The 26,353-nt window shown below is 36.4% G+C and overlaps 2 protein-coding genes across 12 annotated transcripts in view; one reads left to right on the forward strand and one right to left on the reverse strand.

The window, feature by feature from the left end:
* The window catches only part of RalGPS (Ral GEF with PH domain and SH3 binding motif), a 39,129-nt gene that overhangs the window by 841 nt on the left and 11,935 nt on the right, over positions 1-26,353 (reverse strand). For 4 of the 11 annotated variants that reach the window (XM_066296329.1, XM_066296330.1, XM_066296333.1 and 1 more), the window contains exons 3-14: positions 12,916-13,059; positions 8,702-8,803; positions 8,109-8,284; positions 5,718-5,985; positions 3,960-4,123; positions 3,765-3,907; positions 3,479-3,704; positions 3,207-3,413; positions 3,007-3,066; positions 678-872; positions 350-523; positions 60-181 (exon numbers count right to left, since the gene is read on the reverse strand). In XM_066296329.1, coding sequence (XP_066152426.1) covers positions 60-181; positions 350-523; positions 678-872; positions 3,007-3,066; positions 3,207-3,413; positions 3,479-3,704; positions 3,765-3,907; positions 3,960-4,123; positions 5,718-5,985; positions 8,109-8,284; positions 8,702-8,803; positions 12,916-12,987 — 1,909 coding nt within the window. In that variant the 5' untranslated portion in view covers positions 12,988-13,059. The other 7 variants (XM_066296338.1, XM_066296340.1, XM_066296339.1 and 4 more) reach the window with 5 other exon arrangements.
* On the forward strand, positions 24,041-24,686 carry LOC136346653 (zinc finger protein 512B-like). Its single transcript, XM_066295974.1, has one exon. The coding sequence runs from the start codon at positions 24,116-24,118 to the stop codon at positions 24,551-24,553; it is 438 nt and encodes a 145-aa protein (XP_066152071.1). The 5' UTR covers positions 24,041-24,115; the 3' UTR covers positions 24,554-24,686.

Raw genomic sequence — 26,353 nt, forward strand, 5'->3', positions numbered from 1 at the left:
TTATATAGGGAGAGATGAAACTTACTTTTTGTTATTAATTTTTATAATAAAATAGTCACCTCGTGAGTGATCAATCAACTGGAACGTGTCCTGATGAAGAGTGGCGTCACAATAAAATACCTGACAATCTGTTAGTGACACAATTTTACAAGGTTCTCGTTTGAAGTCTGATCTTTGGTGTCTAAAATGAAAACGACCATATGAGGTATTTTTTTATGGGTCCCCCTGTTCGAAAAGGGTTTTAGTTACGGAAATTGTGGCAACTGATTATGATTTACTTTATCTCTACATGTAAACGAACAAGGCAGAATAGAAAACCTTCAAACATCCCAAAGATAAAACAACTTACCCTTTGAAAGACTTGGGGGAAAAATATACCGAAGAGTTTGCCCAAATCTGCAGCCAGTAGCGCTGCCAAGAAGACACTGTCGGTTTCCTGCCTTCCTTAAGGACAGTTTTTCGCCTAACGCAACCTTGCATCGTGCAAAGGTTTTCCTCTGAACTAATTCCATCCTCAGATAACCTGTAACGAAAATCAGAATTTTCTCATATTTTGGTTTCACGGAAATTACTTAAAACAATAAATAAAAAATTAAAACCCTTATTCAGTACAGTAAAATACGTAATATCAGTATGGGAAGGTCGTTAGAATCAAATAGAAGGAATGTTTAGGGTACCTTGTAAGTAATGTGCAGTTATCTTCGCTGCTCTGTGATGCTTGTAAAGGGAGATCGCTAATGGGTGATGGTAAATTGCTTTGCCTTAAACGTGACAATCTTGAGTCTTCCACTTCCGAATCGTCTAACAAGTGCAGCGTTTTAGGGATATTTTTTGGATCAAAGCCTCCCACTTGATACGTTTTGGAAAAAATACTGTAAGGTAAAATAATGAAGGTAACGAAGGGATTTTCGAGAAAAACGAAGGTATTCTTATACGTTTCTAATATTCTGAAAGAATAATTGCTTTCTGAATAACATATGTCGCGGAAAAAATAAGTACCAATACAACAATCAACGAGGGGTCCACTGGACCCCTGTCCTTACCATACTATACCATACTATAAAGTTCAATTTGGTACGACAATGGAAACGCCCTGGATCCTTTTTGAATTGACACAGTTCGTAGCTTAAAAAAGTTTGTAGTCTGGGGCCCCCCTAAGCGATCACTTTGTGTAGGTGCACACGTGCGCCCGCCTTATCAGTATCCTTTCTCTAACTATGAAGTTAGAGAAAGAGTACTTTATTACTTCATATTGATTGAATATATGTACTCCTGCATAAACGCTAAAAATTCCAAACTTAAACCTTAATGATGTATTTCACAACCTTGGCATGTAATACACGATGAACACATACTAGCAAAATACCTTTAAAAAATTTCCAATATTTATAAACATGCTGCATGTGTAGTAGATTCAGCTCTAATCATGGAAAGGTCAACGAAACCAGTACAGTTACACTATCGGAAAAAAATAAACCATATGGAATTGAGTGTGTAAAAAAAACAATACCATATCTTCATGCTTAATCAATACCAAAAAATAAATATTAAGAATGTGCACTGCAAAAAATATGACATAAAAATGTAATAAATAATTGCTCTAAAATGACAAATAACATTTGTTAAGAGATCTATTGACGATTCAAACAAAAATTTTACGCCCTTTTCTGAGGTTTTACGCAAAATGCCCTAAAGAAGGTAAAAAATGTTACTGAAAGTGTAATTGGTTTTAAGACAATCTTCCATTTGTTCTGAAAACAATCTGAATTAAACGATTATGTTATGGACCGTGGTGGCAGTGAACAGGTTGCCTGGAATTCTCAATCTAAATCTGCTGAAAATCCCCTTTGAACGAGCTGTTACTGCTCTTTTTTCATGAGTCGATTATCCATAAGCCCACGTTTCGTGGTATCCAAACTTTTCGTTATCCCCCGGTTCATGAATCGAATTTCGAAAATTCGAATATAATTCCTTTATTGAGCAATATTGCAACAACTATTAAACAATAGCGTTTACCGTAATTTTACACAATAAAATTTAAATATGGCTTAAATTAATTTGTATATGGAAAAAAGATCTGTTAGGACCTAACCGATGTTATTCAGTCGCTCCAAGAATGAAGAAAAAGTTTAAATGCCCTAAAATATGAGTTTATGGGCATTCGCCCTACATGAAAACAAAATGAATTATTCATCTTTAAAAAATAAATATAACAAGTATGAAAGTAGTATTAAACAAAATATTCGCAACTGTGAATTTTCACTTGTCGCATCACACTAAGTGAGCCTAATGCAAACGGAACAATGTGAGCTTGGACGTCTGCTGCTTAGGGGACGTTACTAAATATTCTCACCTAGTGAGGTACTGCTTGATTTGAATCGCCAATAGTGCAGTGAAAATACTATTTCAGTTCTATACGCTCATTTAGTAAGTACGTCACACTCTTAACATCTTCACAGAACCATCAGAAGATTTAACACTGTGAATATTCAAAATTGTACGTTGGGACTGACACAAGAGCTTTTGAGTGCTGAAAATTCTAACTACCAACATGGGACCTGAGTTGAATTCTAGCACATTGCGTGAAATGTTCAACAATTATTGAAAATATGGCATAATGTCGTGTGTCTGTGTTAAATCTTATGTTCGCGTTCGTGCCGAATGTTCGCATTCGTGCCGAATGTTCGCATTCATGCCGAATGTTCGCACTTATGTCGAATGTTCGCACTTATGTCGAATGTTCGCATTCATGCTGAATGTTCGCACTTATGTCGAATGTTCGCATTCATGCCGAATGTTCGCACTTATGTCGAATGTTCGTATTCATGCTGAATGTTCGCACTTATGTCGAATGTTCGCATCATTAAAATGTGATTTGATGACCGTGGCGGCAAGAACTAAATGAGCGTATTTCCGCTCACTGGAATATGAAATGTTTTCATTTACTCGGTCTACCTTCAGGATCTATCTACCATCCATTGAAGCTTTGGCATTAATCCAACTTACCTAAACGGGGGATGATTCCCCAGTTTGTGAAAATTTCTAGGAAGACTTGTGCTACGAAATCTAAGGAAAAAATCCCAAGATAAAATTCGATCGCTTTATGTACGTAATATCATTAAGGATAAGTATGAAGGTAATAAGATTAGGGAAAATTCCATACCACTGAAAAAGAATGTTCTCGATTAAATTAAAGGAAAACCTACTTCGTTCCCAAACTTCGACACTTTCGATGGCTGGGTATAAATTTCCCACTGGAAGTAACGGCTTGCAGTCGAAGTGATCCGGAAGAGGCTTTAGCCGGTGAGAGATTCAGCGACGCAATAGCTACCGGATCTTGGATGACCGATTCCTTGGAGCTGTGGTTCGATGAAGTTGGAACGGGACTTGGAGCTTCCAATTTCAAAGATAATCTAAAGTAAAAACAAGCAATATTGTCAACTTCTACAGGCACCTTTCAAGGGTAAAAAAGACGTACTTGTACTGATCGTCCTCCACAAATTTCTGCAACTCTTCTATGTACCTTACGGAGTTCAAATAATCTTGTATATGAGGAATTCGCACCAGATTCGAGTAATCCGAATGCTGATAATTCGAGATAATTCTGAGTATGTTATTCATCTTAAATGTTCGTTGCTGAGATTCCAGGCCTCCCGAATGCGGATGGGCCATATCAATGTAGACCAAGTCAGTCAAGTATAACCCTGGGAAAGGCATTCTTCCGGTAAAAAAAATTGTAAGCTAACAAAGATCCAGGCATTTACCCAAGTAAGGTATACATGGTAATTTGAGGCTCTCGATGTGACTCCTTAAGTTAGCCCAATTATTTTCATCTGAAAACACTTCCGCTAGCTTGTCAAAAGCTTGCTTGTCTCTCTTTGGTATCGATGTCCACGTTTTGGAAAGTCTTGAAATATTTTTAATTCGAAAAGTGCTGCTGCTGAGTGCTAGAATTTTACCTGTAGACTGCTGCACTTTGCAGAGCCGATATTATTGCGAAAAGCGAATGCAGATTGCTCAGTTCGTACAGTCTTTTGGCTATCCTAATGAAAAAGGCTAAAGTTTCAGCCCTCTGTTTGATGGTTGAGCAGGCAAGGACTTCTTGTACAACCCAAAAGCTTACCTGGAACAGTACTCTATAGTTACGTCAATCGGTTTAGTCGCTGAGAACGATTATAGTATTTTTTGACACCTCAGCATGCATACGATGAGAAAAATAATTAAATACCTATACGGAGAAGGCCATAGATCCCGCATAAATTCGTTAAAAATTTTAGGTAATAGTTTTCACGAAAATGCTGGAACACATCAAGTATCATTCTTAGTTCTTCGTTTTTTTGACGTGGCAGACATGTATACAGGGTGACCCATGTAGTACACAAATGTACTTTTAATTTTTTTTTCTTATGAACCCCATGCACGTATATGACATTTTTGAGTTCTTTGAAAAAAAAAATAAAAACAATAATGGAACTATAAATACTTAAAAAATAACAACATGAGCTTCTACAATCTGATTTATTAAACGTTCGAATTTTGCCGCGTTAAGCTCCTTACAGCGGGCAAGCCGCAATTCAAATTTCCCAAAACCTTTTCTTATCGTTTGAAGTGGTGCCTGTTGAGCTTCTTGAGCAATTTTATTTTTTTAACTCATCTGTATGGTTGAACTTATTTACATGCGCCGTGTGTTTCAAGTAAACCCGTAAAAATCCATAAGGGCCAGGTCGGGCGGTCCAGCAGGCCGCTCTAATTACCATCTCGCGCAAAAATTTCAATAACTTTTGAATTTAGACATGATTGAAATTAGACACATTCAGAATTTGTCAAATAACACAAGAACGTCATGATGCGCGTTGGATTCCATAAGAAAAAAATGAACAAGTACATTTACCTACTGCACGGGTAACCCTATATACATGTTTGTCATTTCGAAAAATGCATAACTAAAAACACTATTTGACGTGTTTCGGCATTTTCATAAAAAATATTGTCTTGAATTTTTAACGAATTTACGGGGACTGTTGGTCCTCTGTGTATATGCAGAGCGTAGGAATACATCATATCCTGAGGTGTCCAAGCTTTATCGGATAAAATCCGTATCGTTTTTGTGCATTGTTGGGTGTAAATAACTCTACATTAAAATTCCGAAACTACAGGTCCAGGGATTTTTTTTCGACAAATCGATGCTTCAATTCGAATTTATTCATTCGTAATGAAACTTTATTCTCTCCATTTATGGACTCGCTTGCGAGCTTCCTCGGCCATAAACTAATTCGTCTCACAAAATCTTACATTACGAACTTATTGCATAAATAATTAGAAGAATGGATGGAAAATGTATAAATAGAACTAACGGTTTCTAAAATCCAAATGAGCATTCTACAAATCAAGATAATCGTTGTAATATCATAAAATGTATAATCATAAATTAATTTTTGCTTCAAATGGCATAATCTACTTAAGATTTTCCTGTTATGCTTTACTGCTTCACTTCGATACAATCAACAAGGGAATAAAAAGTGTGTCAGAGGGTAAAATAATTTGAGTTTTACAAGAACGAGATTCGGATCTTGGCAAAATCGGAATCATACTTGAACCTTTAACAAGATCAATCGAAATAAAAATCGTGTTAACCGTTACATTTTTCAATGTTCAACCTGAGGATCGGCCTCATCAACAGCATTCACAACGACGTCGAAACTGTAAGATAAGCTTACATGATTAAATCTTCTAGAAAAGGCCACGACATTGGGAGCTACGGTGTGTTTATGCTTCTTGTTCCAGCCGCAACTGGTCAGTTCTTCCGGCTGGATGCTGGAAAATATCGGCCAGTCCAGAATGGTCAGCTGAGCAGCAAAATCTTCAGGCGGGATTCTGAGTATATCGAAAACGGCGCAACTGTAATTTTGGTGGCAAGTATTATGGCATGCCCTATTGGGCAGGCTTTGAGTCTTGGCATGAGCAGGTATGGATGTGAGACAGTTTCTGAAATATAGAACAATTCGATTGGGTGCAAATACATTGCAATTAAGTGCCTCCTTAAATTGTGATTCTTTAATGGTGTTCTAATAAAGTTTCGGGTTACACAAGACACCTGCATAAGCACATTCTGAAGTACATAAAGAGCAAAATATAAGATAACAACGTTAACCAATATACATTCAGTAATACGTAATGTCCGTGAAAACACTTTGGCAGTGCACAGAGCAATTCAAAGTTGGAGAGACACAGCCTCAATGCGATCTTAAATCAAACGAAATGTGTTCGCTCTTAGATATTTATCAACGTCATCATAGGGGTTTCTCATCACCATTGTTTGTGGAATGGTGAATGAGGTGATCAAGGCGAATGCCTTGAGGGGTAGTATTTACATCGAAACTGGTACCTCGTTGTAGAAGAGAACTCCAAAGTAATTAGTGGTGTTTCCACTTATCACTAGTCTTAAGTATTTACCTCTAACGTTGTTCAGTCCTCGAGTGTGACGTGAATAGTGATGAAAATGGTGAAAAATCCGATTTAGTATTTTTCGTTTATTTACCGAACACCACGCAAAGGCTCCAAAATATATAAACGTGGAACCACCAACATACCGCTATCATACGGAGATATAGAATCGATCCCAAACATCATGCCTGTATTTCAGTTTTATTATAGCATAACTCTCGACACAGGATGTTGCAGCCTAAAAACTGTTTTAGCGTCTAAGCTATTTCCCCATGTGAAATACCGTAACGGCATATAAGAAAAATAGGAAATAGTATGCAATCTTGGAAATAGCAAAGTCAAGTTTATCAAGGTTTCTCGTAGCAACTATACTGTTAAAGGACTTATGAGGTAAAAATTAATATGATGTGACAATGTGAAAACGGGGAACATACAGACTTCCAGGTAGGATTTTTAGATGACTTTATTACGAATTCATGGATGAATCATAATAAGAAGTTTACGCAATGTTTTAATTTTTTATTAATTTCTTTTCACCTTTATAAAGGAAACATAGGAGAATATGGATAAATTACAACACTGGAATAAAACATAATGATTTTTAAAATTTGGGCATAAATATTGCTGCGGGAAATGGAACATACCACAGGTATCCCAAAATCCACAACTGGGTTCATTTTTATAAGGACAAAGCTCCCACCCTCGTAAACTTAAAATTTGTCAAAGGGCCTGAGTGGGTGATAGTGAAAGGTGAAGAACATTTCATAAATGGTACTACGTAAATGTTTATGTGATCAAAATTTTCCATACAATATTATTTGGTCAGATGGGAGTTAAGACAGTCATTTTCCGAGGAAAAAATACACTTTACTGGTACGTGGAGACCTCCCGCATCTCCAGGATTGCATGTCACCAACACTGCTCCTTCCAACACTGCATTCTTGTAGATAAATTGATTTGGCGTTCATCAAACATAAAATTCCAAAGATATCCTTCACGAGTTCCAGCTGTACATCCTTACGGTGGGATAATACCTTAAGCGACATGTTTAGCCCAATGGTCTTGAGAACTTGACAGGTTCCGGATAATTTACAGAATATTCTGTGTTTTACTTAACATTGACGTATTAGCGGTCAATCATTCAACCCATGGCACCACTCTAAACACCGTTTTGTTCGGTAACGATGAAAGAAAATTAATCCACTAGAAAACTCGCATTTTTTCGAATTAACTGTCAGAAATTCAATTTGAATTTTTTTTTCATAATACGTTCAAAACGAAATAAAAGTTTTGACTTAAACTCGTGACTTAAACTCGATGAGGTTAAACCACTGGCTAACGTTCGTGAACCTAATCATGCTTGTCGCAAATAAACAATGGTTTAATTCACATGTTGTATAAGTAACTGATACAGGAAAGCTCAGGTTCCATTCTAATACAATAAGACGATTTCAACCGGTTGTGCGTGACGGCTGTTCCGGGCACGTTTAACATCGCCAACGCCTTAAAACGTCTCAAATCAATCGTAAACTGCATTTTTTGATATCTACAATCAACATCTTATTCAAGTTTCGTCTGGTTGAAAGTCCAAAACAGGCACAAAAGGCAGTTTCGGGGGGTAACGACGCATTTACTGAATTAGCGTCTTTACGTGTAAAACTCACCCATAATTATAGTAGCAGCCAGATCCAGGTCCACTGGACGTTACAGGGATCGAGCTCTTCCTATGTCTAATATCAGAGGTCTTTGAGGCACATTCGTTGAGAGAATTATTACCGGCTGATAAAGGATTGATTGGGCAGTCTGTTCTTCTAATAATATCATTAACATCGTCTGGATTCTGTAAAAGTAGACATTAAACGTTTTAACGTACGATTTTACATGCAATGCAATTTATGAAGCAACATTTCACAATTCTATTAAACAATATCTACTTAAGAAAATAAATATAGGAGCACGTAAATATTTGCAATAGATGCAAAAAAGCAGATTTTTGAGGAGTGGCCAGTATTCGGATATTATTTAATAATGTGTTAAAATCTATATCTTCTTCGAACACTTAAGTTTTTATTTTTAGTGTAACGTGCTAAATATAGATTGGTCCACCTCTTAAAATAGACATAGTTAGATAAACCCGCAAATCTGAACAAACAAAAATAAACGGTTCTTTTAATCTTGCCGTGCAATTGACTCGAAGCGTTTATGGAAATTTTTCGCCAACGATTTTCCCGGAAAAACTTACGCACACATTACTTACTTCTGACACCTTAAGATGCGCAAGGCTGTCTCCAGAAATCTCCCGCGGTATCTCCGAGTAGCGGAGCATTTTCAGGCCATTCTGATCTTTTAAATTATGAAACTGCAACAAAACGACAAAAATGTCACCAGAGATAAGGACAATAGAGAAGGCAAGATTTCATAAAAAGTACAAGTTTTAATACGAGACGAGCTCCTTATTTTCCTTACTGAATATAGAAAAAAAGTCATATCGGTGTATGGTAACAGTGCCGTAAACGGTTTTTGCCCCGATCGTTCTGATTTTTTAATATGTTATTCTAAAGGTCATTTTGAACAACTTTTCTAAAGGGACAAGGGCGCGCAAATGCCCCTTTCACACCTTTTTTTAGGTTGAACATTTTTCCAAATCCAACTGTCTCACGGGATCGTGGAGCGAATAGGGGCGCTGGGTGGGGTAAACTGCTTCACTATGGGTATGTAATATTTTGTTGTTGCTTTAAAGATCTGACACGTTGTCGATAATTACCTCACTCAGCACTCCAATTCAATCCACGAATCCCGTAAGACACTTCACTTAATCGACTAAAATACTAGTGTGGCCCATGCGCAAGAAAGATACACAAAAATTTTACAATTTTATTTTAATTGCAATCGCAATTGAAAAAAAACATAAATTCTGATCAAAATGAGTAAATGAAAAACATATTGCTTGATAAGAATTGAAACTAAATGAAATAAATTTCCTTTACTGAGGTGCCCGAACTAACCCGAACTAACCTGGACTAAATGAAATAAATTTCCTTATTGAGGTGGATGTAACTTTGCAATTTCAATAGAGAAATAACGAATGAAAAATGGAAATGTGTTACCTTACCTTACCTTATCTCACCTTACCTTACCCCACCCAGCACCGCTATTCGCTCCACGATCCCGTAAGACAGTTGGATTTGGAAAAATGTTTAACCTAAAAAAAAGTGCGAAAGAGACATTTGCGCTCCCTTGTCCCTTTAGAAAACTTGTTCAAAATGACCTTTAGAATAACATACTAAAAAATCAGAACGATCGGAGCAAAAACCGTTTACGAGATAATTACCCGGTGTATTTTTTATACATATTGTCAAAAGAGGAATATTGCAAAATTTTATAGGACTAAAACCGTAATTCGGACGATTGTCCTCTGCTCAGTCCTCACAAACTTATTGCCAAATTTCAAATCGCCGGGGATGATGCGACAAGTGCAACCAAAGGTATCATCTATGCACATGTGGTCGAATGCGACTTAAGCTAAAAAAAGCTCGAGGGCATTCAGTGCACGAGCATCATTTTCAATTTAAATTGCATGAGTGTAAACTTATCGAAAATCATCATAGATTAGCTTTGGTTGCACGAATCGTATTTCGGAGAACTGCACGAATCACATCTTAAAAAAATACAGCTGCAAAATTGAAATAATTTCAATTTCTTACGACATTTCTAGGGCGACCAGGGGAATTACCGCGATAATTGCACTACTACAAGTTATCGCTGGTTACCGCCAGTGGCTGGTTCAGCGAATGAGCGAGATACTAGAATTGCATCGTTGAAACATCAAATATGATAAATCAAGGAAAGTTCCTTAACAGCGACTATCGAAGTCGGTCTGTTTCGATTTAATAAGAAATTATTTAAAAAATTCCTCATTATGAATTATGAAAATATTGAGGTTGTGCAAATAATCGACTAACTACATACAGGGTGTCCATTTAACAGCCCCTCGGGCTGGGGGTCGTTGCGTAGCAGGGTTAAATAAAATGTAGGAACTAACGCAGGATCCAGAGGGAATTCTATCTCTTGGAACAAATGCAGTTGGTCTCATTAAAAACGCTTTATGGCCCTCGCTTTTTTGGGACACCCTCTACAGTCGTCGCTAACTTCAAAATTTACCTTCATTAGCCTCACGCACACACATCCCCATATTTGATTTTTTTCTGAAGTCATGAACGTACTCATAGGGTCCGAGGGGCTGTTAAATGGACACCGCCATATTGACGAGTACAAGAATGTGGATGATAAACTAGAAGATGATTTTTTTAAGGTACATGCGGACAATGCTTATGTACATGGTTATTATTAGGGGTATAGTTGGTACCTGGTAGAAGTTGAAACCTGGAACCATGCGTAAAACATACGAACTGAAAAATTCAATTTGCTTTTCGCGCGATTCTCTTTTAGTTTATTTAATTTATTAAGTGGGTTAGATAGATTAGTGTTCTGAACAAAGCTCGTATTGTATCACGAAACTTGTGAAAATGTGATGAGTTAAGCCACATTTGTAGGATACGATGGTATTAACTGACTTTTTAACCTGATTCATCGGCTATCTCCTTTTAGGCAGTAATTAAATCGTAAAGAATTTAGATCAAAAGTACGAATAAATTGGGATTCAAAAGGCAAATTAATTTACTACTTCATGTGCGAAAAAACAATTCTTTACCTCATTAAAATAGTTCCAATTCTCGTTACAACGTGTGTACAATGGCGTTCCTCCCTACCACACAATATTTAATGGATCAACATAGATTTTCTACGTGTTTTTGCTTGAAAGTTAAAAATATCCATCTAAGATCAATTTTTTCCTTCAGCCCAGATAGCTGTATCAAAAAAGAGCTTCTCTTCAGTCTTCACATTTCGAATGTTTATGTCTCTAGAGCGTAATCCAAAACCGAGATTAATCTACCAATTAATTAAATCCTTTTTGTGTCACCCTTTTCGTAAAACGTACAAGATGTTCGACTTTAACTAATTAAACAACTTCTGGCTCCGCTAGCTGAATAGATAGACCGATTTTAACGAGCAAGTGGTAGAACTGTTCGAGATATAGCAAAATGGCTTTTAATGTCTTACGTTAGATTCGCAAGACAAATCGGAATACCATTCGGATATAGTTAAGAAGTTGTTATGCATTTGACCGATATCAAATTTCACACCGCGATTTGTCTTGAAATACTAAGATGTGTGCGGCACATGAAACATTCTAAAACTATAAGGTGAAGAAAAATTTAAAAAAAAAAAAAAAAAGAAAAAAGAAAAAAAAGAAAAAAAAAAGAAAAAAAAAAGAAAAAAAAGAAGGTAAATCCAAACATCTGAAAATATACAGCGCGTTTCATTTGAGAAATACGAGATTATATAATTTTTTCGAGTTGCAAATATTCAGTTGGGTTTTCATTTAATAGCGTTCAACTCTCTCATTCAGGATCTGCCTTCATCTATTTAAGTAAAGAAGCCGGAAGTGCTCTAATTATAAGAAGACCCTCGCATTTAATCAAGCTGTGAATATCACTCTGACTTGGGACTCCGTGTGTTGAAATTAAGTTTGTCATAATTTTAGTTAGCTCAACAGGAGTCAAACTGCAGCCAGAGCCTCTCTTGTCTTCGGTCAAATATCGAAAATGGGCGAAAATGCAATATGAACTGTGTAAAAAATTTTTAACTGAGTACGTGTGCGAAAGTGCCCTAAGGAGGTTCAAGTTCGAGTAGTATCGGATCGTAAATTTTGCGGTGATATTTAATTTTTTTTAATTCCGGTTTTTTCTGAGCATTTCGAAAACCATGATAGATAAATTTAACTTCGTGATTTTTAATAAAAGTTAAAATGCATAACTTTTCCCTAATTCTGAGGCTTCTAGCCGTTTGAAGCCGAAGTCCGGTCATGGTAAATGTGTCATGTACGTGTCTACGAATTACCTACATGAGAATACGCGTATTTGTGAAAATATTCAAACTGAGGACGTGAGAACGAATTCTTTGCACGTACCGCCACCTGCGCCAATGAAGTAATGATCCCGTTTTAGCGCATCCATTTCTTGTTTGTGACAACGATATGGCTGTTAAATCAAGTGATTCCCATATTCGGTGTTGGAAAAATTATATTTTTATTTATAACAATTTATACTCGAACCGACATCTACAGCCTTCGCAATAACAAACGCATCGAAATGGTTGCGCGCCGGGCTGTAAGCAACGAAGTTATTTCGAAACGGCTGTGACGATAACAAAATGCGATTTAGTTTGTGATAGTGATATCGCAACCCTTAAGAAATTCCAATTCAGTCGCCGCACCAAACTGGCCCCATTTCAAACGATACGTTACACAAACGTGCTTTTGATTACTGGCAAAAGTCCCACATATTTCCAGTGGAACTTTATATCGAGAGAGTTTAACTTATAGGTCATTACCAATCGAAAATTACTTACAAAACAACTGACGGCATGCCTGCACTTTACCAAATAGTTCCTCCTGGCGCAACTTACATCGTAGCTTCCCATCGTCGCTTCTCTGGATGGTTTACGATGGAAAAGTCCATTTTCCCGCTTAAACTTCGATGCATGGCATCAGTACTGAAATAGACATCTCAACTGATCGCACAGAACTCACAAAATCAACTCTATGCGAAATCGCAAAAATATTAAACAATAAATTAGAACACTTCACGCACTAATAGAGGGTTACACCACACGACCGGCATTGCAACGCTTTAACAGGCGCACCACCTTCCTCTGGTTACAAAAAAATACAGCGCTGATTCGAACGTTACCAAAGCCTTCCTACTCATTAGGAAAAAGTTCATTAACTACCTTTTAATTAAACATTGATGCTTAGTAAACAAAGTGATGCTTTATTGTTTATGCTCGTCGACCCGAAGTCGATGCACCGATTGATGCCAAGTATGTCAACGGAGCCTTCCCCATCATTTGTACATACCTACATACGTATACAGTGTATCCAAGATAAGGATGTCCAGCGTGAGGATCTCGTAAACGGTAATAAATGCGGCTGGTTTACATAGGAAAAATGTAGCGCAGTCAAAGGACTAGTTTGGCGGTGTAAACGAAACCAGCGAATTATTTTTGATTTTCGGTTACTTCGAATATCCCAAAATTTTCAATTTTTTAAATATCATTTCCCGAGGTGATGGTGATGGAAATAAACGAAAACTGACGCCGTAGCGCCGTAACGCAGGACGTAGCGATATCGTCTCATCGGTTACGGAAAATGCCAAAGTATCGACTCGCGGAATTGAACACACCATGGGTATCCCAAAATCGGCGGTTGGGTTCAATTTACGGAAACAAGGGTGCCACCCCTTTATACTTAAAATTTGTCTGGGACACCGAGCCGGTGACGGAGAATGGGGAATAACGTTTTGCGGACGGTGCACACGAAAAGTACAGATGATCACAACTTTCTATATCAAATTATTTGATGAGATGAGAGTGCGATGAATGGTCGAATTGAATAAAATCTAATTATGCGCCGAACCATAGTGCATCGTAAAGACCGCTTTATGCACGCTGCACCGCATGCACCGTGCTATATTCGCAGGGTATGATGCACGCATAATAAAAATATATGTAGGTGTCTATCCAAATTCTATACGTTTTTCTTGAATTGAAGGTAAATTCAAATTCATTCCATATGATTCATCGCAGAACTTAGCGAGAAATTAATATAAATATAATATTTACATTATTGCAGCTCAAGTTTGATCGTCCGTTCCTATAGGAAAAATTAACAAGTTGAAAGGAAATTTTGGCTTTCAGTTCTTTTCCTGTATATATTTTTTTAATTGCGTTCATTTCTGGAAAACGGGTAGAGATGCAAAAACGAACCAACGCCACTGAGCTCTAAAGGAAAAACCCTGTGAGGACTCCGTAACCCAAAAAGGTTTTAGTATTAGAAATATTGTCCATATGTCGAGCTGCACAGAAGGACCTTTGAGGGCTTTCAAATTTCCATTTCGTAATGTTATTGCGCACTTCATACTCATTGCACTTACTTCTGCTTGATCGTTAAAAATTCCATATTTAAACTATTTCTCGTAAAAAATGTATCTACTCAATTGAAGTGTTTTTGGGCCGCAATAAAGGGATGCCGCTTCATTCCCCTGAAGGAAGGTACCTAAACCGGGTTTCGCGTCACTCGGTGTATCGATTCAGAGGAGGAAAAAGCAGATAAATTTTACTTATTCTGTTTTTGTCAGGTAGACACGACAACTCAACTGAATTGTGCTATTATTGGTCTGGCAAATGGCCACCAACAGTTTTCGGATCGGAAGCTTTGACGTAACAGTACTTGGTAGGTATTTTTGATCTGTCAAATGGTATACCGTGCCTTGCCGAGCGGTAGCCTAATACGTTATCTGCTTATCTTTATTTGTTCTATCTTTTTTTATCATCACATTTTTCGGTTCGTTTACATTTCGATTTCCGCGGAATTTCATTGCCCTCAATCAACGAAAAGGTGACAACTAGAAAACCAGAATTTTTAGATTAGATGTAGTATGACAACACCCTTCCTGCCTACCAAACGACTTCTGGCAGAATCCTATATGTGACGTCACCCTCATGACGTTTCACCTGCCAATTATCCCACTAGAGTCCTTACCAAAGTCTAGCCGAAATGACGTTAAACTTCGTTGTCATGAGATATGGTCACCCTATATCGCTCCGGTTTATCCTACGACGTATACAGGGTGCTATTTAAGTATGGGGTCAATTTTCAAGGGGCGATTTTTTTTAATTGACTTGGGGTAATATTATTTATCCCCCTTAGATTTTTTTTTTCTAATTCTTCCCGATTATTAGAAATAGTAACGTACACTTGCGCTTTTATATAATTTACTAAAGCATTTCTGCAAGTAAAAATATTTTATTCCTTCGTTCTGTCATTTGGAACCCGGCCATGACGTATTTTTGTCCAAATTTGGATGTTTTTCGTGAATTAACGGTTCAGAACTAAATGAACAGATGTTGCGTTTGGAATCAAAAAACTCAGGGAAAAATAGTCCTTTAGAGAATCGCAATGAGCCACCATGTTGCCATTTGGAAAACGGAAGATAAATGGAAAAAATTATTTTTCGGTATATAAATCGTTTATAAAAGAAAAAACACTCAACAAAATGACAAATTAGTATTTTTCTCCATAATTCTGACTCAAAATTGTGCCGAAGACATATGCCTCAGTGGCGTAGCTCGACATGAAACAATCACATTTTTTCTCTTTAATAACCTTTAGATTCCAAAAAACAAAAAATTTGTAGGACAATATATTTAAACACCGGAAGTTGACGTAATTTCCGGTTAAACCGGAAGCGTTCAATAAGCGCAATTAATATCAATCAATCGGCTGCGTTCTCATGTTGCGTCCCTTCAAATTCCAACTTTCTAAATTTAAAAACAAAAAAGTTACAAAGGAGTCACCTTCTTGAATTCCCAGGTATATTTTCGAAATGTCATAGCGGCCATGGCTTTTTTCAAAATTCCACCAAAATTTACATTTATGTTCGGTATAGTTAACAAATCATCATGGAAAGATACACGGTGGCACAGCGTACAGAAATTGTGAAAATTTATTACGAAACTAATGAATCTATTCGGGCTACGTTTCGTGCATTACGTGAAATTTATGGTCAACAGAATCGACCTACCGAGCTCACTATTCGTAATTTAATTAAAAAATTTGAGTCAAATGGTAGCTTTTGTGACATCACGAATCCTACCCGTCAGGAAATTAAACGTATTGCTGAAAATATCGAAACTGTATACCGAAGTGTGGAGGATAATACGGAACAATCAATTACACGTCGTCCTGAAGAAGTTGAATTTTCCTATGGCACTACATGGAATATTCTTCATAGAGATTTGAATTTGAGGGCATATAGAATTCAGTTGACGAGAGACCTTAAACAAAATAATCATGTATTGCGTAGAAATTTCGCGGATTTGGTTTTGGAGCAAACCATCACAGATCCATTGTTCCATGCAAAAATCATTTATGGTCCGAACGTGTAACTGGACAGTTTTTTTTTTTAACGAAAATGGCCATGCAGTTACCGCCACTGGACAATGCTACAGGAACATGATTATTACTGTCTTCTGGCACAAGTTAGATGATTGCGAATTGGACAACCTGTGATTTCAACAGGATGCTGCGACATACTATACATCTAGGGATACAATTAGCGTATTGAAAGAAAAGTTCATAAAACCAACGTTATTCGTGTTATTGGTAAAGCACGTGCAGATTTATGTGAAAAAATAACTGAAAATTGGCATTCCAGAACCGAGTTTTTACGAAAATCTGGAGGAAGCCATTTACATCATGTAATTTGTAAGTAAAAATGTCATGGACCAATAAATAAAATTTCAAAAAAATTACATTCATATCTTATGCCATTTCACTTTGGTTGGCAATTAAGAATGTATAGCTCTTATTTAACAACCCTTTGCAAAGACACTTTTTTTTGGTAGCGAAGTGCACAGGTGTAACGCCGGAAATTAAAAAAATAATAATAAAAAAAAACGGTTTATTAAAACTACACTTAAACAAATGGTAAGCAATTTTGTTAGTAAAAAAATTAACAATGGAAAATCAACAAAATCGGCTAAAAGATTATTAAAATTTTTACAAAATAAGAATTTTTTAAAAACAGTTTCACACTCTGTATCTTGAAAACGCAATATTACCAGACCTATGATTGTATAAACTTTTCACCTTAAAATAACTCAAAAAATCACCTTGTGAAGTTGGATCACGTACTTAAATAATCCCCTGTATACTACTCTCGTTGTATGTACAATATACTATTCCATGCATTTAGTTTTTGAACGAACTAAAAATTTTGAATAAGCTTTTTCACCTTTAATTAAGTATTTAAACGTTGTTGGACTTGAAAATGGTAGGAATAATAAAATACAAATTTTTCACTCATTGCATGAGTTTTATTAATTTTCTAGATTACTTTTGGCCTTTACCGAGGTCCGAAGATAAAAGCACAGACTTAACATTTAATATATACTATGCAATCCGGCATCTAAAAGAGGAAAGCGCCAGGCAAAACTGCAAATAACACTAATCACTCACGAACCTTCTCTTCAAAGAACGGAACCCATTCCCCCTGTTTCCCTTCCAATTTCGCATTAATCTCTTCACTGGGGTATCACGACTCGCTAGTTGTTTGGTAATGAGAAAAAAGCCAATTAGCAAATCAATTTCTGTAATTAAGTTGCATTTAAAATATAAAATATTCATGAGGGAGCCCCTTATGAATTATATAAACATGAGAGATGCTGTTGCGCTTCATCAATGATTAAGCGTTATTTCAAGAAAGTAAATATCTGGGCATCTCGTTCAGAATTTCGATAAATTTACTCTTTCTTCGGTTTTTACAAGTGATTTTAATTGCGATATTGCGACATTTCCCAGAAATTCGCGATCCATTTCAGATTATGCGTGGGAACTTACTGAATTTCTTCAGATTGCATCGTTGCTTTTATCCGCATTTGGCAATATCGATCATTAACCGTCAAAATCAACACGTAATAATAAAAAATATAAATAATATAATAAATACAAAATATAACTGATTATGACAAGAAAACAATCTTAAAAAGGATGTTTCCTGAAAATCGGTTCTGCCACACTTCACGATCTTTTACCGCTGTATATCTATTATTACTATCTTTGTAAATTTGAAAGTATTTATAATATCTCTTTTTAATCAAAGAATTCCTCAGAGCAAGAGAGGGTACCTCACTAACACACGTGAAATCACTTTTACCGCCAACATCTACGTCACTATTTTTTCATTCAACTGCCTTAATGTTGCAAAAAAAAATGGTAGCACCCTGTATTTTTTTTTATATACAGGATTTTCCACAAATTCACAGCAGACGTAATTTCATATTTTAATAGAACAAGATGCGTCCCGGATCGGGACATTATAAGGGTAGTTCTTGTTTGCATTCCATTTTCACTGTACAAGGGGCGAACTTAGAGTAGTGAATTGTTTCAATTTTTTGGCCACGAATTTTGAAAACACGAGGGACCTAATTTTGTTTTCAAAATTGTGTGAATTGCTGCGTCTATACCTTAGGAACATCTTTGAGATTTTTTTACGAAAGTAAATTTTCAAAATATATCAGATTTCAATTAAACGACTCTCGTCAAAACTACAATAACGGACATTTTTAAATGAAAGTAGCACCAGCGGCGTGCGAAAAAGGGTTGATTTGAAAATTTTAATAATTTCATCGATTTTTACAATATAGAAGGTAACACACGAACCAATTAACGTAATTTTGACGAGTTCAGATTCGTGAAAAAGAAGGTTCAGTGATTTAAAAATGAAGGTTACCATTGTTTTCCTTTTATCCATTTATAAGGTATATAAGTAGCGTAACTAGTGAATTTTTCGTTAATTATATAAATAATGTAATTTACTGGCCATAAGAGAGTATCTATTATACAGTTTGATCCAAAATATTAAAAAAAAATATTGAACCCTCTTTCATAAATTATGAATCACTGTTCTTTGTTCACTCAGATTAGATTTGTTGAACAGCGAGTATCTTTGTCGAACATTTAATCCCGGGCGTACGAAAAGTATCACTTTTTGGATCGCTCCATATCAAATGCGGCCTTTTTGCGCCTGAATATTACATGAACACACCATTTAAATTTAAAAAAATAACAATGCAATTGACATTTAAAACCTTTTTAACTGTAACACTCATCGAAACTGTTAACTTTTTAAAATAAAAACGAATGTTTGTGGATGTCACGTAAACTGCTTTAACACACTGCTGGTGTTAATGGTTTCAGCCATAAACTATTCCTTTTTGCAATCAAATGATGCCTGTTGTAGTCTAATTCAAAATAACGGTATTTGACGATAAAATCGGAATTTCATAAAATTGAGTTACTTCCTCAGCAATAGAAGGCTCCAAAAAAATCTCAAAAACGTCTCGAAGGGCAACTAATAAAATTTACGATACTTTTGTATTTAACATTTTTCAACCCGTCTGAAAATAACGGATATATTTGAGAATGCACTAAAAATTGAACTGCCCCTGTATCGATAAAACGAATTCCAGCTTTACCACCATTTATAGCGATTATTCCGAACCGCCCTTTTTCCTTATGGGTTCTCTGCACAAATTCGCGACTCCAAATGGAAAAAAATCAGTGTTTCAATAATAAAAATTTTTGGGTACCTAATAGTCATTTACACAACGAGTGAGGAAAGTGCCCATTTTGCTCCCGGGAATAGTTCGCGGCCCGACGCGAGGCGGGTGTCAAATTATTATGCGAAATGTACATATACAGAGTGAGTCGTAACGGAACCGACACAGAGCAGGAGCGTGTAGGAGACCTGAAAATATGACGATTTGCTAAATACTGTTTCTTTCTGCGATTAATCGTTGAGGAAGTATTAAGCCCATACAGTGACTGGTAACTATTAGAAAAAGGGCACATTTCAGTTGTGCGTCATCACAATGCAACCAAAATTGGAACATGTTTTATTCTCATCAGCATATTTTATTGGTAAAAATGAGAAACCGATGGGTTCCTAATAAGGGTTGGATTAGGGGCAAAGTAAGGTCTAAACAAGTTAGGATTTTTCTTTCTTTAAAGTAAATAACAAACGGACGATACCATTTAATAGCAAATTGGATTCTAAAACTTTAATTCTCCTTCAAAATTTGTCAAAATACCGTTTTGGACAAAATTGCAGATTTGTGGAACAGGACTGTTGGATTTCTGGTAAAAATCAATCATGTCCAAAATCCAGCAGTCTTTACGTCCTCTTCTAATTTACTAACTGGAAGAGTCAAGTTTATTAGATTTATGACTGTCTGCACCGTACAGAAAGGAGCGGGAAATAGGATATTTTACTTCCTTTTATCTACTTGAAAGTAGACCTTTTCTTTTATGAAAACCACGTGACCGAGGTGATAAATCAAAGGGTACCTGTAGCATTGGTCCCTAATTGTAGAGTGATGGAAAACCTATTAATCTTTAATATAGTTAGTTCTTAAGGAACTTTGTTAGCGACAACACGGGCGTGCCCCTGACTGCAATTAATAAAAGCCGAATTGAAGTGTCTTGAGTGGGATCACTTCTGAACCCCATATCCAATAAGAACCAAAGAAAATTTCAAAAAAATTCAAGAGATTACCAGTCAAAAACGATGCGATTTTCGACTGGTAACTTATTTGTAATTTGCCAAAGTCACGCAAGTAACAGATATCCTAAATGTGGCTTTGCACCAACACGATTCGACTCGGAAATGGATGAAAAATTTCCATTTAGTGAACGAATTAATATTCTGTTAGTGTTGGGGTATTGCGGAGATAATTGCGTGTGTTGATACGTCATCGTATCGTAAGTCAAAATGCAGGGTCCTAAAAACGTTAAGGCACAAGAACATTACTGCATGTGGCGCCCCCCATACATTGCGGTAAAACCGATATCATATTGGAATTTTTCGTCTTGGAAAACCCCTCAATACTGAACTTTATCGAGATATTGCTGTTACGTCCGGAAAAAATTATTAAAAACCGAAAAAAAAATCTTCGTGACACCCTGTATCACGAAACCGAACCAAGATAGGACGTACGTTTATTAGTACTTTTTTTCTCATGAAACGTGACAAAGAATCGCCCCCTGAAGTTAATGTCATCATTTAGTAGAAACCCTGTATAAGGCACTTTCCTCCAGAGCTGTACATCTAATTTCTTTACGACCAATGTCCAGTTTTATATAAAATGATAATAAAACAGTAAAAGGATAAAAGATTAAAATGAGGTACGAAGAGCTGCCCCGCGAGATTTTAGAAGTCAATATTGTGTTAGCAGCAGCAGGTAAGCGAAGAAGTAGCTCTAGTATATTTTTCAACAATCTCTAATATTATATTACCGAGTACGTACTGGATGATGCGACTCATGCTTCAAGTAAAAAAAACTTGGATACTACAATTGATAGCTTACTTGAAAAGCTGTAGCGTCGGATGCCCACCAAGGAAAGCAAATACGTTTTGCAGAGAAGATATGCGTAAATCCATTTATGTAGATGGAAAGCTCCTGTTGAACCGCTTTTACGTATCAAGGTAGACGGCCAAGAAAACTACTTTACGCACTTCAGCCTTTTCCTCATATGGTTGTATTGTATTCTTGCAGTAGGGAGTAGCTGAAGCCTCTTGATGTGATGAGTTGATTGAAATGCAAGTGAAAGATAGAAATAACAAAGGAGACACAAAAACATGACAAGAAAACACTTTTACCGTGACCGACCGTTTTAGATTAAAGGTCGCTTTTGGAAATGCATAGAAAAGATATATTACTCTGACCATCAAGAACTCTATATGATGGATTCTTCGATTAATACCTGATGGAGAAAAATGTATCTCCTGGAAGAATATCTGGTTCAGATGATCAGAACACAACAAAAAAATCTTGAATTCCATTTAAGAGCGCCGCTTCCTCCAGTTTACCAGGCAAAGGCAGGTATACAGGATGTAGTTTTAGAAGAGATTCTACTATCCCTATTGATGAAGGATGGGATATTCGTACGTTTAAAAGGCACGGGGGCACCGTGGCAGAAGGTCATATAGACGATCTCCAACAAACTTGAATTTTCTCATTAAATAATAAACGGACAATTTGCTTCTGTTAAAACAACTGGCGAGTTTCCAATAGTCCAAAAACTTTGACGTATAATGGAATATCACGTAATTTTAGCTGTTAATAAGATTTTAAGTAGGTTTAACGTAAAAGAAGTTGCATTTATGGGAGGCATCTAAGAAAATATTCGTTAGGGAATAAAAGTTCCTTCCTCCCTAAGGGCCGATATTGCTGTTTTCTTTCCTCAAATAAGCGACAAGAGTTCTGTCTTCTGTGAAGACCTACGAAAAAATATATGGAACAAGTGAGTTCCAGAGTTTCTGAAACCGAAACTAACTACGGAATATGTCGGAAAATGCAATATACTGGGAGTTTTTTGTTACTGTCAACATTCGTTTCACAAAAATCCAATGTTTATTTTATTGCAAAATCTATTTTCTCTCTAATAATCTCTAAAATACTCCACCTTGACAACGAAAAATGACGCCCTACTCTACTATAACTCTATGACTACATCTTTAGTTCGATTGATTCAGTTTAGCAGCACATTTCTGTGTCACCTATAAACCACAGATAGTAGACTGGTGACCCAAAATCATAAGAAATAGAGCTTGCTCTTTTTAAAGTACAACCCTATGGATTTGCTAGTTAAATTTTTAACCCTGTGTTAGACTCCCCCCTACTAAAATTGGAGTTACGAAGTTCGGCAAATGTTGATTTGGCACTATTCATTTATCTTCTACCAATTTCTATCTTGTTACATCCCTCGTATGTTGGAAATTGATGTCAACTTAGAGTACCGAAAACGTTTAATTACTTAGACACCAGCAGCCTGAAAAAAGTCAAAATTTAAAAGAACAACCGTTTTTTTTGAGAATTTTTGGCATGTTTCTTGAGCTCAATTCATTCATTAGTTTGATTTTATTAATTACCAATTAACATTTTCCAGCTTTCGTAAATTTAATTCCAGCAGAACCGAAGCCAGCGCGAGGTTAAAATTCTAACATGTGGAATTCTATATTGTGTTAAATGACGCACGTAATATAACGCAAAAACGCACCGTATATGTTCGCTGCCGAAATATTTTGGTGCCCCAAACGTCGTGAACGGTAAGCTGTAAGTTCATCATCGAAAAGCGTACCCCCGGCGTGGATTTGCACCGCTTAAAATAAGTTAACTTAAAAATAGACCCCTTTGTCAAGTTACAGTATATCATCTTTCTCACCTTAAACCAAATTTACTTTGGACACACTTATATATATGCATATGCGGGTTTGCCTAAAATAACTCTTAAGTGGATTTGCATATTTGTGTATCGTTAAAATATGCAAATCTAAAACATTGACACATATACAGGGTGTCTCACTTAAAAAAAAAAGGGCATTTTAGATACGGTAAGGGATACAAAGTCGTTTAAATATTCGGAGTTTTTAGAAACACCGTGTATGCAAGAGCAAGACCGTGACGACCTTTAGGTTACTGCCAATACTCATTTCACAAGAACCGAAAATAACAGTACAAAAACCGTAGATCTCTAACACCAATAAGAACTGAGATGTCCCGTAAAACTATATACGTGAAACACCCTGTATTTCACGATCTCGGTGTAAATACGCTATTAGATTGTTCAAAAAAATAACTGATGGGCAAAATTTACATAAACCATTAAATGGGCGAGCAAGAACAAAAAACGGAAGGTCTGAATGGAGAGTAAATAACTCCTAAAATATGTGATGACATAACACAATAATTGTAGTTCACAATCTCTTTCTTTTTAACATAAAATAACCAAAAGCAAAACCATTTTTTATTGTAATAAAAGTGCGGAAGGAACAGAATCACTTTCACTATCTCCCGGTTAGTTATCCGCTAATACAACAGTGAAAGTATTATTTGTATCGCAGTATATATAGATTGAGTTTTAAAATACAATTATCAGTCAAGATTTCGTACTAATAATTGTAACATTAACAAAATTGACTCCTCCACGATGACTCTATCGAAAAGTGGATATTTTTTGTGCCTCGTGGCTGTCGCAATGGCCAAACCCAGTTTCGACCACGGCGGACACGAACTGTCCCATACGGTGGAAGTGACCAAACACGTACCGGTACCAGTTTACAAGCACGAAACCGTTCCAGTTCCCCACGCTGTTCCTGTCCCAGTGCCCAAACCTGTGGCCGTTCCCGTTCCCCAGCCCTATCCAATCCACATTAACGTACCCCAACCCGTGGCAGTACCCGTAATCAAAACCATCACGATTCCCGTCGAGAAACCAGTGCCATACAAGGTAGAAAAGGAAGTTCCATACCATGTAGAGAAGCCTGTCCCAGTACCTGTAGAGAAGCACGTTCCGGTCAAGATCACTAAGCCTGTTCCAGTCAAGGTCCCCGTATACAAGGTCGTGTACCATCACAGCAAACACTAAGGGTTAATTGACTGACGTAACAAGACAGAAGACTGATACACCGACAATTCCTCATCTTTCGCCCTCACCTTGTTTTCTCATTTTTGTTATTGTTTTTGTTATGTTATAAATAAAAAAATATTTAATTTCATAATTTTAGTTGATTTGAGAACCTACAAATGACCAGTTTGAGTGATAAGACTTTCTTAATTGTTAGAACTACTTCTGACGTTTCAAGTCGGTAAAACAAAATCGTTCAAGTTGGTTAATTACAGTTAATAATCGTTCGTTAAAGCTACTTGGAGCAGATTAGATCACAAACTATCATTTCACAGCGGCTCTACAAATACATCACGGTAGAATCAAATTTTACACACAAATAGGCATTTGATGGGCAGTAAGTTGGATATATAATATCATTATACCTAGTGTTCAAAGTTTTAAGTTGAACATAAAACTGAAATACTGACACAAATATAAAACGACAGACAGTTATATAGGTAACTAGGTAGAAAAGAAATGAGTACTATTATGTAACAAGTAAGGTTCTGCGAAACGAGCTAAGCGCGGTCTCGGAACGTGACACAAAATAACACTTTTTAATGAGTTTCGGAAGAAATATAGGGTGTCCCTGAACTACCTAATCAAATTTCAGGGGGTGGTTCTACTCATCAAATGCTACCAAAAAAATAAGGTCGAAAATTTGGGAAAACTCAGTCCGCTTGGAGGAAATTTCGGTTGTTGATTTTTGAGAAGTTGTCGTGTTTTGTAATCTAAATGCCCCTGTATTTTCCTTCGCATTGCCGCTACCAAAAAATTCCAATAGTACCGTTGGAGAGCCACATAAATTTCCTATTTTAAACGGCCATTATGAGTTTGTCTTCTTTTCACTTGGTTGTCTTCAGAGGCTTGAACATACAACTTTTTTTTATTTATTTATTTATTTATTTTTTTTACTTTCAACTTTCGGTTGCTCCAAAAGATCCCCCATCTTGCACCATTTCGCGCTTCATAAAACACATCTGCAAGTAAGCACCACCAAGCTACCACGATAGAAAGTACCTTTCCACCGTGGCGCCGCTTCTTGAGTTTACCTCGATTTTAAAAGAATGACAGAGGTGTCAATTATTGAAAAACACTTGCACAGAGGAAAATTGCATTTGGAAAAAGTGAAAAACATTTTGTGTAGGATGTTTGTTTATAATATTATTATAATTATTATATAATGGTTACAGCTATTACCGTTTATGCCGCGCATACCACATAGGTACATAATGAATAACAATAGGTTTATATCATTTGAACTGTTTATGCAATATTTATGCGCTACATTGTCTGTTATGCATTACAGAAACCCAGCATTAGATTTTCTTCAAGAATCACGACCAATACGTGCACTCGCCTGAAAAATATTATAAGTAACTCGTGTATTAATGGGCAAGTGGCTAAACTACCGCACGTTTTCGCGAGCCAAAAGCAGCATTTTACACCATTGACATTGACATATATAAGGTAAGCTTTTTGTCGCACGTGTACGTATCAAAATATACCATAACCGCACACTAGTATTTAATTGAATTTATATTTAAAGATTTTATCATACATGCGCTCGTAAGAAAAATGTGGCACTTTCCGCACTTGTTTCACCAACGGATATGTATTACTATACTTTTTGAGTAAACTGAAACGCAAATCTTTAAATTTTTAAAGGACTTTCGCTACCGTTAGCCGTAAATGGGTTAAACTACTTCCTCACGACCACCAGAATCCTTTTTTTGTAACGCCAACGACCTGATCCAATTGTACATATATTAAAATGTG

Source organism: Euwallacea fornicatus, chromosome 24 (assembly GCF_040115645.1).
Source record: "Euwallacea fornicatus isolate EFF26 chromosome 24, ASM4011564v1, whole genome shotgun sequence".
Taxonomy (NCBI): Eukaryota; Metazoa; Arthropoda; class Insecta; order Coleoptera; family Curculionidae; genus Euwallacea; species Euwallacea fornicatus.

Coding starts and splice junctions, on each gene's coding strand:
- LOC136346653 (XM_066295974.1), top strand. CDS start 24,116: ATGACTCTATCGAAAAGTGGATATTTTTTGTGCCTCGTGGCTGTCGCA.